This window comes from Montipora foliosa, chromosome 5 (assembly GCF_036669935.1).
Source record: "Montipora foliosa isolate CH-2021 chromosome 5, ASM3666993v2, whole genome shotgun sequence".
NCBI lineage: Eukaryota > Metazoa > Cnidaria > Anthozoa > Scleractinia > Acroporidae > Montipora > Montipora foliosa.
Genome location: NC_090873.1, coordinates 16,017,736 through 16,032,868, shown reverse-complemented (window position 1 = coordinate 16,032,868; position 15,133 = coordinate 16,017,736). Strand labels below are relative to the sequence as shown.

Below are 15,133 nucleotides of genomic sequence, written 5' to 3'. Positions count from 1 at the left end.
GTATACACACATCAATGTATGAGCAACTGCGAAGTCTCAGTAAGTGCCAAATTGAGCTTATTATACAGCACTTTAATACTGAAACTTCGCAGTTTGGCCTTGCTCGTACATGAATGTGTATCGCTTGTTCTTTCGGTTTCTTAATCTATGGCGACTATTTTTTAAAACCCACTCGTCTAGATTGAACAAACAAGATTGAAACCCAGGCAGATCAGTGGTACTGTAGTTCTCCGTCATCTGCAACTGCTTTCACCTTCTCCACGCACCGATCAATTTCGCTAGTCACAGCAGAAGCATTCCTTAGCCTTTCGAAGAACAACACGTACATTTGCACCTAGAAAAAATGACGAGAAATATGAATTTTACAGACAAATCACAACTCCAACATACCATGTAATGTCACTCAATTCGAAACGGTCTCGAAGCATTTCCTCTTGTAAGTTCTTCCTCTTGAGCTCTTTCCCGTCGATATGTGCCTGCTTTTTCCTCAGTAGCCACGAGTCTAACCTTCATAATCACAGGTAAGTGACTCAGAATGTTTTTCGAAGTCAAACGAATACTCCGAAGTATTCCGAAAAATCATGATCGATAGAAGACGAAGCCTCACTTTTAGACATGTTTTCCATTGTTTACTTAAAGTAGCAGCCAGCTTTGTGTTGAGTAAGTGACGTCATCAGTCCTCGCTCCAGGCTTTCTGGAATAAGTATGCTGGCGACATACCAAAAATGGCGGATGCTATGAAAAACAAGTATTTCGATGTAACAACATTGAAATGTGGGTTAGAGTAAGTTAAATTCATAATGTGAAAAGCATATACAACATTTTAGTGGCGTTTACTCGAGGATTTGAGACTTTTTGAAAAACCGTGTTTTTTCGTCAGAGTACCCCTGTAAAAAATACAAGGCTACATCTAGCAATGAGCAAATACAGGAAACAAATAACAATAGAAGGCATTTTTAACGTCTTTTGACAATTGATTAAGCAAAAGTGCATTTCCCGTTAACACTTTACTAGTGGGTATATCAAGTAATAAACAAATCTTAAGTTTGCCAGTCGGAAGTGGGAAACTTCAGCATTTTGTGTAAGCCCTTCGTAAAGTTGTCAGATTTTTGTCATGTGATAACGTTGTTGAATCTAGAAAAACTTGTACAAGTGTAGCCTGTGAGAGTGTTCAGTAATATGCTTTCTTTAAAGTCACAACAAAAGCTTTGAATCATTTTCCAATGTTACGAATGAATTGGCGCTGATATGTCTTGATTGCGTAAATCCACACACGGTGTTCTACAAGGATCCATCATGGGGCCGGTTTTACTTAATGTTCACAGCAAATATTTGCATAGCTTTCCAGATCACTGCTCCTTAGAATCTTACGTGGACGCGCTTCCAAGTTACATCTATCATTCTCAGTTATGGATATCAACGGTGCAGCTCGATAAATAACCGAGGGCCTAAGCCGAAGTCGCTGCATGTTGCTACGAAAACAGCCTTCTGATTAACCCGGATGAAACAAAATTGCTTTTAATTGGTACTCGTCAAATGACTTAAAATGACTTAATCGAATCCCCGATCCATTCACTTCTGAACAATATGGTTCCCCGTTAGAGGGCTTTTATTTAGCACATGGGGGGGGGGGGGGGGGGGCCGGGGGTTGGCAAAATTATTTGGAAAGTCCTTTATACATTACCCAACCCTCTCTCCCTCTCTATAGCAAGGGCAACGATTACAAGTTATATATGAAAGCAGAACAGCTAAGCCAGTTCGTCCAATGCATTCATAATGTTGTATTAGGATGTTGATATTCAACATTTTCAACTCAACAATCATCTTTATCCTTAAAAACAACAATTTAGCTTGCATACCATCACAAAAGCGCAATATATTGCATCTGTCACTTTTCAAACCAGCCAAGGCATGGTGCGTAGAATCATCCTCTTGCAGCTATAGAGACTCAGAATAGGTAATAACTTTTTAAACTGTCCGAACTAAACAAATACATGAGGGTCACACAATATCTGCATCACCACAAAGGTTACAACGATGTGTATGAATTATTGTAGGGAAAATTTGGATATAGAGTTTGTTAAGTTGCAATCCCTTATTCTATTCTTGTAGCTCAGTTGCGCACGTAATAACTAGTATTGAGTAGAAGCATATTTAGGTCTAGACATGTACAAAAAATATCGGGATATTTTTTAGATATTTAGAAGATTTTGAGACATTTACAAAATCTCGAGATATTTGGAAAAAAATTGTGATGTTTAAAATCTTTTAGGGAACAACTATGAAGTCACGATTTTCTCACAGAAAATGGAGAAGGAAAGCAACTTTTTAAGTTGAATGCTACTTACAGACCCAGAAATTCAAACACAATTAACAAATCCTACCGTATGGGCATGCAGTAATCACATGCACCAGTATTCTCCATTTGTAATAAGATATTTCAACGCTCAGAGTTAACAGATGCTAAATTCTTGGAGGCTGCAGGGTACTGAAATCCAAGGACAAATTGAAGTAAAATTGTTTAGAGTTTTGTCGTATGCCTTTCAAGGACACCCTTGAATTGCCTGTATTGCCTTATAATTTGTTAGGTTATTGCTGTATTTTTTATGAGAATAAAGACAGATAAAGACAGATATTTTTGGGATATTTAGAGAAAAATCAAGATTTTAGAATTTACAGAAGCATATTTAGGCGATTTCAAGTGATATTTGTGTGTTGGGTCAACTGAATTAGTGTCAAAATTTAAAAAAAAAACTTGTACCTTTGCTTCATTCAGGTTTGAAATCAGCGTAGTGAAGCGGGAAAGCCAACTTATAAAGTTTCAAACAAATCAGCCCCCCCCCCCCCCTCCTCCCCCTTCAAAAGGCTTCTCAATATGTAACAGCCCCCTTAATACTATCCGAAAATAACGTAACCTCCACTCTACAATTTTGCCAACCTCCTCCTCCCCGTGTGCTAATAAATGAAAGCCCCCTTATGTAAATTCCTATGAAGTTCGCGGAAGGCCTAGCGATGCTTTTGACGACGTTGGTCCATTTTTCGGAAGCAGATCGATTTGGTTTCCAAGCAAAGCACTGTGTATTTAAGACAACTTCAAGGATCGGAATGCAGGGATGGTGCAGTGGTGAGAGCACTAGGCTCCCATCGCTGTGGCCCCGGGATCGATTCCCGTCATATGTGGATTGAGTTTGCTGGTTCTTTAATCTGCAACGATAGGTGTTTCCCCGGGTACTTTTCCCCTCTCCTCAAAAACAAACATTTGATTTGATTTGCGTTAATTGTTAATTTCATTTTATAATTGGTGTCCCCAATTAGTGCTCCAGCGATAGAATGACTAAGCTCCTTTCTTTTCCTTTCACTTTTTTACCAATTATCATCAATTCTTCGAATAAATATTTGTATCAGTTTATTCATAAAAAAGCGATTCCGTTTAAAAATAGAAGGTACCCGCCTTTCACTGCGAAAGATAATCGATTGCAAACAATGGATAGAAAACTAAAATCAATTGAATTCCAAATAAACAAGAAAGTGTCTAAACGAAAATTGACCGTTGTCATAGGGCGAACGGCAACACTCCGACATTCTTAAGTGTGATATTAAAAACAGTAGCGCAAACAATTACTCACAAAGCTTTTTGTCTTTTAGCCCCACCCTGACAGGTTAATGACCTAAGCGATATTTCCAGCGCGTGCCATCTGTGACCAATGACAGCGACTCGTGTCACACCTCTCCACACTCCTTGACTGACACGCGTAGCAAAGGCGATGCTGAGGACGTGACTGGTTCTCCTGCCTGTGCCTCTGGTTATTTGCTCTTTCAGCTGAGATTTGGGATTTTTCGATCGTCTCCTTAAGAGATGCGAGATCAGACTCTAGTGCTGCTAAAGTAGTCACCAAACTGTTTGGTTTACTTTCTTTTTTTATGACTTCCCACTTTCATTTTGTGATACTTGACTTGGTTGTGTCTACTTCGGGTCATTAGAAACTGGGGCACTCGTCACCTAGTTAACCCTTAACCCTTTCTTACTAGCCACACCGGGCTTGTTCTGGCGTTCAGTCCTAGCTGACATGATCTGATTGATTTTTTTCATGAGCTGTTCATCACTAACTGCTGCTTTCTCACAATTCAATACAATCAAAATGAAAGAAACACCATGCAGTCATTTCGAGAGAGTAAACAACTGCTTTTTAGAAACTTTTTCAGTCACAGCAATTTACCAAACTCACTGCTGCTAGGCTATAGAAGCAAAGTTAATTAAATATACACAATAAGTAGTTGTTTATCATGTGGTTATATGATAAACTACCATAAATGACTCAATAAATGCTTAGCATTCCTCGCTCTATAAGGATGCCTTTTTAAAAATTGTGCTTGCAGTTTGCCCATTTAGTTAAGTATGAAACTTACAGATGATCAGTATTTACTGGCAAGGGTCCTGGAATTGACGTCAGTTTCTGCCATGAACAATTAACGGTCAACGATGTCTCCGATCTCTCAAAAGAGCATCTACAGGGCTTTGGACATGCTGACGACCGGGGAGAAAAAGATTAAATTGGCACTTTTTCTTAGAAAAGGGCAAGACACGTTTAAAATTCTCGTGCAACATCTATCAAGTAAAAAGATCAAACACTTCTTACAGTACCCTGATTTCTAGTTTTGCGCTGATTTGGTAGTATAGCATATATTAATTTGTTGAACAGTAATACTGATAATCAATGCAATAAATATTTTTATTTGAATTGCAGGTTATAGACGAAATGGAGAAGTGACCCTGACACTTATCTGGACATTTTAAGTAATTGTCTCCTATGGACAACTGATAAATTCAAGTGGCCTCAACGATATTCGAACCCTCAGTGCGATGCCGGTTCAAAGCTCTATCAACTAAGCTATGAAGCCACTCAGTTGGGAGCAGGTCGATTTGTTGGGCTCTATTTCGTCTATAATCCACATTTCAGATAAAAGCAATTTCTTCATTCATCGACTCCTTCACGGAAACACATGAGCCCAACAAATTTAGCTGCTCCCAACTGAGTGGCTTCATAGCTCGGCTCATTGAACATTGCAGAGGTCGTGGGTTGGAATCCCGTTGAAGCCCTGAACTTTTTCGAGTGTATATAAGAGAAAATTGATTAAGGTGGCTCAAGCCAGTTTCAACACTTCGAAAACATTCTCTTTAGAACTAATGACGCTAAAACACTGTATTACGTAACAGCAATGTTATGGTACCATATGAAACACTGATTATTTCCAAGCAAGATGTGGTCATTATTGTGGTGTAATAAATGAGATGAGCAACTAAATCCAAAATATAGGGTGTTTTTGCTGGGCTTTCCCGTTGCCATGGTGACGCATTTCATCACAACAATGACTGCATCTTGTTCAGCAACAATTGGCGTTTCATATGGTATCATAATATTGCTAATACTTGATACAGCATTGTATTGCTGATCCTTCTAATAAGAGCGTTACTTGGAAGCGTTGACACTAGTTTGAGCCACCTTAAATTGTCCCTATAAGTGCGAGGATCACTTTTTCATTTCAAATACTGATAAAGGTATTGATAACCATAATTTCCATTACGATAACTACCTTCCATCCCCCCAACCCCTTGAGTCCGTTGAAAAGGTCATATACATCAAAACCTAACAGAGTCGTAAAATCAGGCAACAGGAGTGATCGGCTCCAGGAGAGGAGGACCTGTACCAATCTAACTTGATAAGAGAGCGACATCCATGATCTAAAAAAGCTATTCCAGCAGAACCAAAGAAAAAGCAGGCTCTTATTAGGCATTTTGACCTAACAATAAAGGAAATTCTAGCATTCTCACCATTGATTAGGGTTCGTTCATCAGTTCCATACTTGTTCGTGGCCCTACATGTGTAGTTTCCTTCTTCGTTGATCTGAACACTTGCAGAGTTTGTTCTATTCACCAGTGTTGTCAAATTCTTGGTAATGGTTATTTTTATAGGAGAGCTACCAATTGCTGAACACCGAAGCTTCGTAGAATATATTGCCTGTCCTGGCCACGGCATAACAACTTTTGGTGACACTAAGGAAAGGAAATTTTTTTATGATATTCTGAGCAAAATATATGCAAGTTCAAACGTATTGCGATCCACTGAACCAAAATTTCTGGGAAAAAATTGGGAGAATGTTCGTTTTCCTGAGACACGCTGTCCACGCTGTACACGAAGTATTGTTTGTTATTTGTTTGAGAAGGTTGCAGTTTTGGCAGCTATTCAGCTGATGTGGACCTGTTATACCCACCCACCCATACACCCACAGAAGACAGCAACAACGCCGGGAAATTCATTCCCTACTCTTCTCGAATACTGTGTGGGTTCATTAATGTTCCACAGAGAACTAATGAACATAGAATATATTTATAAGACGGGGCATACGCTTTATAGTCCTTATCCAAGAAGACTTGAAAGTCTAACCATATCCGGGTGTAACTACAAAGGCAGCACTTTCTCCTCAATTATTTTAAGACCCTGAGTGTTGGTCCGGCCGGAGTCGAACTGACGACCTTCTGCATGGCAGCCTGTTGTTCAACCAACTGAGCCACTGGTGCGCGGTGAATTATCAAGAAATTGACAACACTGGTATAACAACGTGTCTCCTCTACAGACTCACTTCAGTTATGGAAACCTTTTTACGCTTTCACTATTGAAAATTACAAACAAAGTAGACATGGAAAGTGTTTTGTCTATCGACTCGAAGAATGAGAACGTCTGAAAAAGCATGCACTATTCATCTGTGTGGTCTCCAGTTGCAAGATGTAAAGTGTAGCCACTTTCTCAAAGAAAGTGTTCTATCAGCGAAATAATATGTGAAGTGTTCTATGTTTTCGATACTTTTCATTTTCATGTCAATCATTCACTTCATGAAATTACAGTGAAACGACTGTATTCAAAACATCAAATATGTGATGGCTTTGTTTTTCAGTAAGGGATAAAAGACAAATTTACATCCATGAAGCAGTGTCGCAGTTTTTTGGCGTATCCAGAAAAGCGGGGAACTTTGGATTTAAGTTAAGCGCATTGAGCTCTTTTATGGTTGAATAAAAGAATGCTCTCCTCATTACTTCGGTTCTTGATTTTGGACAACGGTATGATGTCTTAGCTCTTGTCTGATGATTGCGCACAAAACGAAGGGTGTCCAAACTTGCAGTAAGGTATTCTGGCGCTCTCCCATCAATAACTTTCTTTAAAAAACCGAGTTTATTGATCTTGAACATTTGATCAATTGGTAGCCATTTAAGCTTTTGAAAATTATCAAACGATCGTGCATCCTGAGGACTGTCCAAAATTTTGAAGTTTAAACAGTTCGTCTAGGTTGGTTTGGATACAGTTGCTCCAAACAGTACAACAATACTTAAAGAGTGGCTTCATACTTGCATTGTAGAGAAGCAATCGATATTTGGTGGGGAGATATCTCCGAGCTCTTCCTAAAATTGCAATTCTTTAAAGCAGTTTCCCGGGCAGTATGTCAATATGTTCAGTCAAGGTGGTTTAGTGGTCATCAATCGTGCCTCCCACCTCTGTGACCCAGCTTCAACTCTGGCCTCGGGTCGTATGTGGGCTGAGTTTCAGTCGATCTCAACCTGACTCCGAAGGGTTTTCTCCGGGTTTTCCGATTTTCCACCCTTTCCCAGTCAATAGGCCATTTCCGAGTTCATGTCTGCCTCCTCTTCAAATCGAGTCTAAGTGCGAATTTTTTGCGATGGTAATTAGTTGTACTTTACATATGGATGAAAAGTAATTTTCATTCGCACTTTTACTCGCTTTGAAGAGAAGGTAGACATGAACTCGGAAATGGTCTGACTGGGTTTACGGTGCTCCGAGATCAAACATGGATCGTATGGCGGCAGCCGTGGACGCCTAACATGCATTACCTTTAACTTGTCTTTTCGAAAACCGATGTTTGATTTTCTGTTTTTCGAAATTAAGAGAATTTCCGAAAATGGTGAAATTCGAGTTTATGGAATATACACCAACTGCCAGAGACAGTGAAGACTTGCTGAGCTCCACACTTTAAAATCGCATTGTGATGTTTACTTCGCAAAAAAACAACAACAGAAATCAACAGAAATCATGGTCGTCACGCAGTCACGCAACGTTCTAATTAGCTTGTTTGTTCCCGTTGTTGTCAATGTTGTCTGACTTTACTACAAACGGTTTGTAGTAAAGTCAGAGTCGCACAGGAACTTGCTAGCCAATTATATTCGGACGTCAAGGGATCAAATCCAATTTTACGATAAAAGAAACAACAACATTGAATACAATTTTGCGAAAACAAGCAAATGAGAACGTTGCGTGACGTCCATCATGGAACTTTTTTGCGGAGGTTTTTACGAACTAAACATTAAATGTGGTTTTAAAATGTGGAGCTCAGCGAGTCTTCAGTGTCTCTAGACGTTAGTGGATATTCCCCTCAAAAACCCCTTTACACACGATCTTCAACAGAAACACATTCAAGTTAAGTTATTCTTGCATGCCAAACATGAAATCAATCATTGCGTCACACAACAAATTAATCCTCTCCAATGACACGTCCACGACACCACAAAGACCTGAAAAGGAGTGCAACTGCCGGAAAAAAGATGAATGCCCTCTTCAAGAAAATGCCTTAAAACAAACGTAGTTTACCAGGCCACTGTCACAACTGGAACATCCACAGAAACATATGTAGGACTTGCAACAAACTTCAAAGAACGATTCAGAAACCACAAAGCATCCTTCCAACACACAAACAAAAAAAATGAAACAGAACTCTCAAAGCATGTATGGACATTAAAAGAAACTAAGAAACCCTCCAACATCATATGGAAAATCCTAAAGAAATGTAGACCCTATAATAATATTAGCAAGAAATGTAATTTGTGCCTTTATGAGAAATTCATAATAATCTGTAAAGAACATCCAGCAAGCTCATGCCCCCACAGAAACAGATATGTCCTGAAAAACTTTAAGGTAACGTAAATATAGAAAAAGCCGCACCATAGCAACCACGCATTTGTATATATATCGCCAGCATTTACGATTACTGGTCAGTTGCCTGATAAGTGTGGTCACCCTTTGACAATACGAAACAAAGATGTAGTAATGAAACGATGAATCACTCCAGAAGTTCTAAATTGATCAACAAGAATATGCACTGCTGCTATAACAGTTGAGCGATCTTCAAAAATCTGTTCATCTCAAGGAAAAATAAATTACATATATATATATATATATATATATATATAACTAACTGCAGACAGTACTGTTTCGGCCTTCTGGGCCTCATCAGTGCAGTGCTGATGTCTAGGATGGAGGTTAAGCTATAAATCCACCCCAGATGTCCCACACATGTGGTACATCCAAGTCATGCCAGAGTGCTCAAACTAGCGAGCTAGTGAGCATGCGCAATTGCTAGCGGCAATGACTCATCCTAGTAGAGTGCTCAATTTGAACATAAAAGCAAAAGCTTTGTAATGCCAAAGAGCTATATATAGCGCAAGTAGGGGGTTCCAGTTAGCTGCAGAGTGCTCAATACGTGAAGTAGAGCGAAAATAACGTTTACAAGAAAGACAACTTCACAGCGTAGCGACTTCAAGTTTCATGTTTAGACAATCATCAGGCTACAGATCTTACATTTGCATTCTAACTCATTTAAAGACCATTCTAATACTCTAGGGGAGCGTGCTATTTTAAGTTCGACAAAAGGTATTTATTCTTGTGTCTGCATTTAGAAATTAACTCGTTTCTTTTGTTCAGTAGGTGGCGCGTATCTGCTTTTATTATGTACAACTTTTCTGTAAGGCACAGGTCGCATCTCTTTGATCCACATTTGTATGGTGAGGCGAAAGACTCTATTGCCCAGCGTAGCGTGTAATTGATGTTATTATCCTTTAGACTCCAGATATGCCTCGATAACTCCGTCTCACTGCAGTACTTTTTATGCCTGAAGGATTTAGTGTGATTGTTGTATCGGGTTTTAAATTCTCCCTCTGACGCTCCGTAGTAGATCTTGGTGTTGTTATCGCTTGTCACTTCGGCTCTGTAGACTATAGACGATGATAGACATTTGCCGTCTAAGGGGCATGATTGCTTGTTTCTGCAATTGCATAGCCGCGCTTTGTTAGGTGTTTTCGTGGCGTGAAGAAGATGTCTACGAATTGGCGTTTAAGGAAAACGGACACAACGCAACCTTCAAGTACGAGCCCGCCAAGCAAAACAGCAAACGGAAAAGGAACCGTCAACGCAATATCCTCTGGTTCAATCCACCATACAACCTGCAAGTCAAGACCAACATCGGAAAAAAATTTATCTACCTGATCAAGAAACACTTCCACAAAGGACACAAGCTTCACAAAATTCTAAACACGAACACAATAAAGCTTAGCTACTGCTGTACAACCAACATGACAGGCATTATCAGGCAACACAATGCAAAAGTATTAAACGCCACGAAAACACCTAACGAAGCGCGGCTATGCAATTGCAGAAACAAGCAATCATGCCCCTTAGACGTCAAATGTCTATCATCGTCTATAGTCTACAGAGCCGAAGTGACAAGCGATAACAACACCAAGATCTACTACGGACACTGGACGAAAAAATGGATTTACACCAAATTTGCACAGTGAAAATATGGTGCAAAGATATACCTACTCAAGTGCAAACCATAAGCAAAGCTGGTAAAGTCCGCATTTGCTACAATATTTGCACACCAATGTAAATAGGGTTGTAAACATGCACTTTACCAGTTTTGCTTAAGATTTGCACCTAAGTTGGTATATCATTGCTTATAATATGCACTGTGCAAATTGGTGTAAATCCGTTTTTTCGTCCAGTGGGAGCGTCAGAGGGAGAATTTAAAACCCGATACAACAATCACACTAAATCCTTCAGGCATAAAAAGTACTGCAGTGAGACGGAGTTATCGAGGCATATCTGGAGTCTAAAGGATAATAACATCAATTACACGCTACGCTGGGCAATAGAGTCTTTCGCCTCACCATACAAATGTGGATCAAAGAGATGCGACCTGTGCCTTACAGAAAAGTTGTACATAATAAAAGCAGATACGCGCCACCTACTGAACAAACGAAACGAGTTAATTTCTAAATGCAGACACAAGAACAAATACCTTTTGTCGAACTTAAAATAGCACGCTCCCCTAGAGTATTAGAATGGTATTTAAATGAGTTAGAATGCAAATGTAAGATCTGTAGCCTGATGATTGTCTAAACATGAAACTTGAAGTCGCTACGCTGTGAAGTTGTCTTTCTTGTAAACGTCATATATATATATATATATATATATATATAATATATATATATATATATATATATATATATATAAGCCATGCCAGAGTGCTCAAACTAGCGAGCTAGTGAGCATGCGCAATTGCTGGCGGCAATATATATATATATATGAAGAAGAAAGGTGTAGCCATGCCTCGATAGATAATGTAATTGGGAAATAACTTCTTGAGGCATATGTGTTTCTAATCGGTTTTATACTTCAAACGTTTCGCCGTTTAGAGCTTCGTCAGTGAATGAAGATTATGAGTAATCTTGTACTCATAATCTTCATTCACTGACGAAGCTCTAAACGGCGAAACGTTTGAAGTATAAAACCGATTAGAAACACATATGCCTCAAGAAGTTATTTCCATATATATATATATATATGTGTGTGTGTGTGTGTGTGTGTGTGTGTAGCGTAAAAAACCGGTACCGTAAAAGTATTATTTATTACTAAAAATCACTTTCCCAAGCCTTTCATAAGTGCGGCATAATGCGAAACACCGTTTCCTTACATGTCACGCCTTGAAAAAGTGCAGGAAATGTACAATTCAGATTTATGCCAGTATCCTCAATGTTTTGTTGGCTTGTGCTAGCCATATCAGTATTATTTTATGATAGAAATCACCTTCCTGAGCCTTTCATAAGTGCAGAAAATCGACAAACTGTTTCTTACGTATCACGCCTTGTAAAGTGCAGGAAATTTACAATTCAGTTTTGTAAAAAAAGGGTCCGAGCGCTATAACTTTTCAACCATTTATGCCAATGCTCTGAATATTTTTGTTGTCTTGTGCTAGCCATATAACTATTAGTTATAGAAATTACTTTCCCAAGCCTTTCATAAGTGGGGCATAATGCGCAACACCGTTATAAAAGGCTAGGGATAGTGATTTGTGCCAAGAAATAATACTTATACGGCTAGCACAAGCCAACAAAATATTCAGGACACTGGCATTAATCGTTGGAAAGTTATAGCGGTCGGACCGTTTTTTTTACAAAACTGGATTGTAAATTTCCTGCACCTTTACAAGACGTGACATGTATTAAGGAAACAGTTTTTCGAATTTCGACACTTATGAAAGGCTTGGGGAAGTGATTTCTATCATAAAATAATACTCATATGGCTAGCACAAGCCAACAAAAAAATTCTGGGCACTGGCATAAATCGTTGGAAAGTTATAGCGCTTGGACTGTGTGTTTACAAAACTGGACTGTGTGTTTATAAATTTCTTGCTCGCGGTCACAAACTGTGACCTGAACCAAATGTTGCCTCGAATTTATACGCTGAAATTAAACTGATTGTGATGTCGACACTAAAAATTATGTGTATGGCTAACATAGGCTACATAAAATCACATCACCGCGGTATTTCAGTAGGAAGAGCTCTAAGCTTTCTCCATCGGTTTCAGAAAGACAAATTATGAATGTACTGCACGACACTCTAAAGCAACGAATGGTTTACACTACTTGATGCAATGTATTAACAGTAACCGTTGTAAAAGCCGGTTTGCTTAATTATTTACGGCTGCTGTACTTGTCAAAGCCGTTTTTTCTACACACAGATATTTCTGTTCAAAAGCAGCTTTTTTTAGAAATATATAATTGTAAAAGTGCAGCATTTTTACATAAGAAAGCAGCTTTCTTACAATTATATAATTGTAAAAAAAGCAGCATTTTTACGTAAAGAAGCTGCTTTTTTACAAAAATATATAATTGTAAAAAAGCAGCTTTTTTACAAAAATATATTTTTGTAAAAAGATTTGCTTGGTCGTAGACTAATTGGCTTTTATCTTTTTTTGTTGGACCCTGTCCTAAGTACCTGCCGGGAGGGAACGGCGTGGGTCCTACCCTAAATTGTTTTTTCGGTATGTCTCAGCCTACGCCTGTATCCCCTCTGTGGTCTGATATTGTGGAGAATACGCCTGTGCCTTCCTCTGTTTCTGGAGCTGGCCAATCTGATTCGCCATCCCACATGGATATCAGTCCTGGAGGCTCTTATGCTGATAGAGTGACTCTTGGTGCTGTTGATTCTCGTCCAAAAGTTTCCAGTGTAGCTCCGCGTCGCAGGTCTTATCTGTCTTCTTTTGAAAGAGAGCATTTTGATGTTTTGAATGTCATGCCTGATCGTCCTACTTCTGCATACTTCACACTCCCTGACAGCTCAGTTACGACCAAGCAAATCTTTGATAGCTTGGTGAGAGATGGTTTTCCTCCGACGTCAGTCCGTTGCCTTCAGAGATCCCAGAATGGGTCAGGAGTCCTCAGCTTTACGAAAGAGGAGATCCGAAACAAATTTCTGCAGCAGTCGTCTTTCTTTGTTGGAAACCAGCCTCATGCAGCTCATCTTGCAGGCAGAGCCTTGTCTTATGTTGTTGTGTACGACGCTCCTTTTGAGTTACCTGACTCGGCTTTGACCTTCCGTCTGTCGAAGTATGGCACTGTTTACTCCCAGCGTCGCTCCTCCGTCCAGGGCTTCCCCCAGGTCCAGAATGGTATTCGTACTCTTCGCATGTGTATCGATGACCCCATCCCGTCGTACCTTCGTTTTGGTAAGTACCTTCTCCGTGTACAGTACGAAGGCCAAGTGAAGACCTGTAGAAGATGCAACGAGCCAGGTCATTTGGCCCAAGAGTGTCGTCAGATGCTCTGCTTTAACTGTGAAGTAATTGGCCATCATGCCCGTGATTGTCCTGCTGGGGTTCGATGCTGTATTTGTAAAGAACCTGGCCACATGGCCATTGACTGCCGCCACTCTTGGTATCGCCGCCCGCTTTCGCATCGTGATGCCGTTGATGCTGAGCCCCCGAGCCAGCCTGCTGCTGACCCTCCTCCCGTGGATGTCCCCCCCACTACTCTAGATGCTGAGAATGCTGATTCAGGTGACGTGGATCTTGATAGCCCCCCAGGAGAGAATGCAGAGGAAGATTCGGCAAGGTCTGAGGACGATTCCCTGGAAGCTGAATTTGACCAGCCCTTGGCCTCGGCCATTTCTTCTGAGCCTGCGCTTGACCTTCTAACTTCTCAAGGCCTCATCAAGGATTCCCCTGATGTTCAAGTTCCCGGAGTACAAAAATGTCCCGTTTCTTCCCTGAACGATACGAGTGTTGAGAGTGACGAGTCTGAGCCAGAGAGTATTGCCACATCTGAACTGATGGATTCCGACTCTGTGCCTGATAATATGTCTCCTGTGTCTGAGCGGCCCTCTCGCCGAAGGAAGAGATCTCGACATGGCTCGTCCCGACGCGCTGCTTTGGGGAAGTCGTCTCGTCTGTCTGTAGTAAGTGAGGATGCGCCCACTTAGTTTAACCTTCTTAAAGTGCGCTACGATTAATGTTAGGGGTTTAAGTCAACGTAAGTTTTCGCTGGTCTCTGATTTCTTTCGTGCTTCACGCCTGGACTTTTGTTTCATTCAGGAAACTATGATTTCGAATGACGCTGTTCTGCGCTCCTTCTCCTCTTCGTGGCCGGGCCCCAGCTTCTGGGCCCCTGCTGTCGGGAGGAGAGGGGGGGTAGCTATCTTATGTTCTGATGTTTTTCGTAATAATGTTTCGGTTTGGCAGAAGGATCAAAGTGGGCGCATTTTCAGCTTACTTGTTAAGTTTGACGATTTCAATCTTAATCTAGTTAACCTTTATGTGCCGACGATTCCGGCTGAGAGAAAGATTTTCTTTCAGTCGGTCCCGTCCTTTTTTCTTCCAAACTCCCGGCTCCTGATCGGGGGGGATATGAATTGTTTTGACTCGGCGCTTGACAAATTGGGTAGGTCGGTTTCCCTCGACTCCGGCTTCTCGGACCTAAAATCTCGCTGTAACCTCCGTGACGCTTGGCGTCTTT

At 40.4% G+C, this 15,133-nt stretch overlaps 1 protein-coding gene across 1 annotated transcript in view; it reads right to left on the bottom strand.

The window, feature by feature from the left end:
• Positions 1–211: 211 nt before the first annotated feature.
• Positions 212–15,133, bottom strand: part of LOC138002263 (uncharacterized) — a 29,315-nt gene continuing 14,393 nt past the window's right edge. The window contains exons 5-7 of the mRNA XM_068848333.1: positions 5,831–6,052; positions 5,593–5,645; positions 212–334 (exon numbers count right to left, since the gene is read on the bottom strand). Coding sequence (XP_068704434.1) covers positions 212–334; positions 5,593–5,645; positions 5,831–6,052 — 398 coding nt within the window. The remainder of the gene's footprint in view (positions 335–5,592; positions 5,646–5,830; positions 6,053–15,133) is intronic.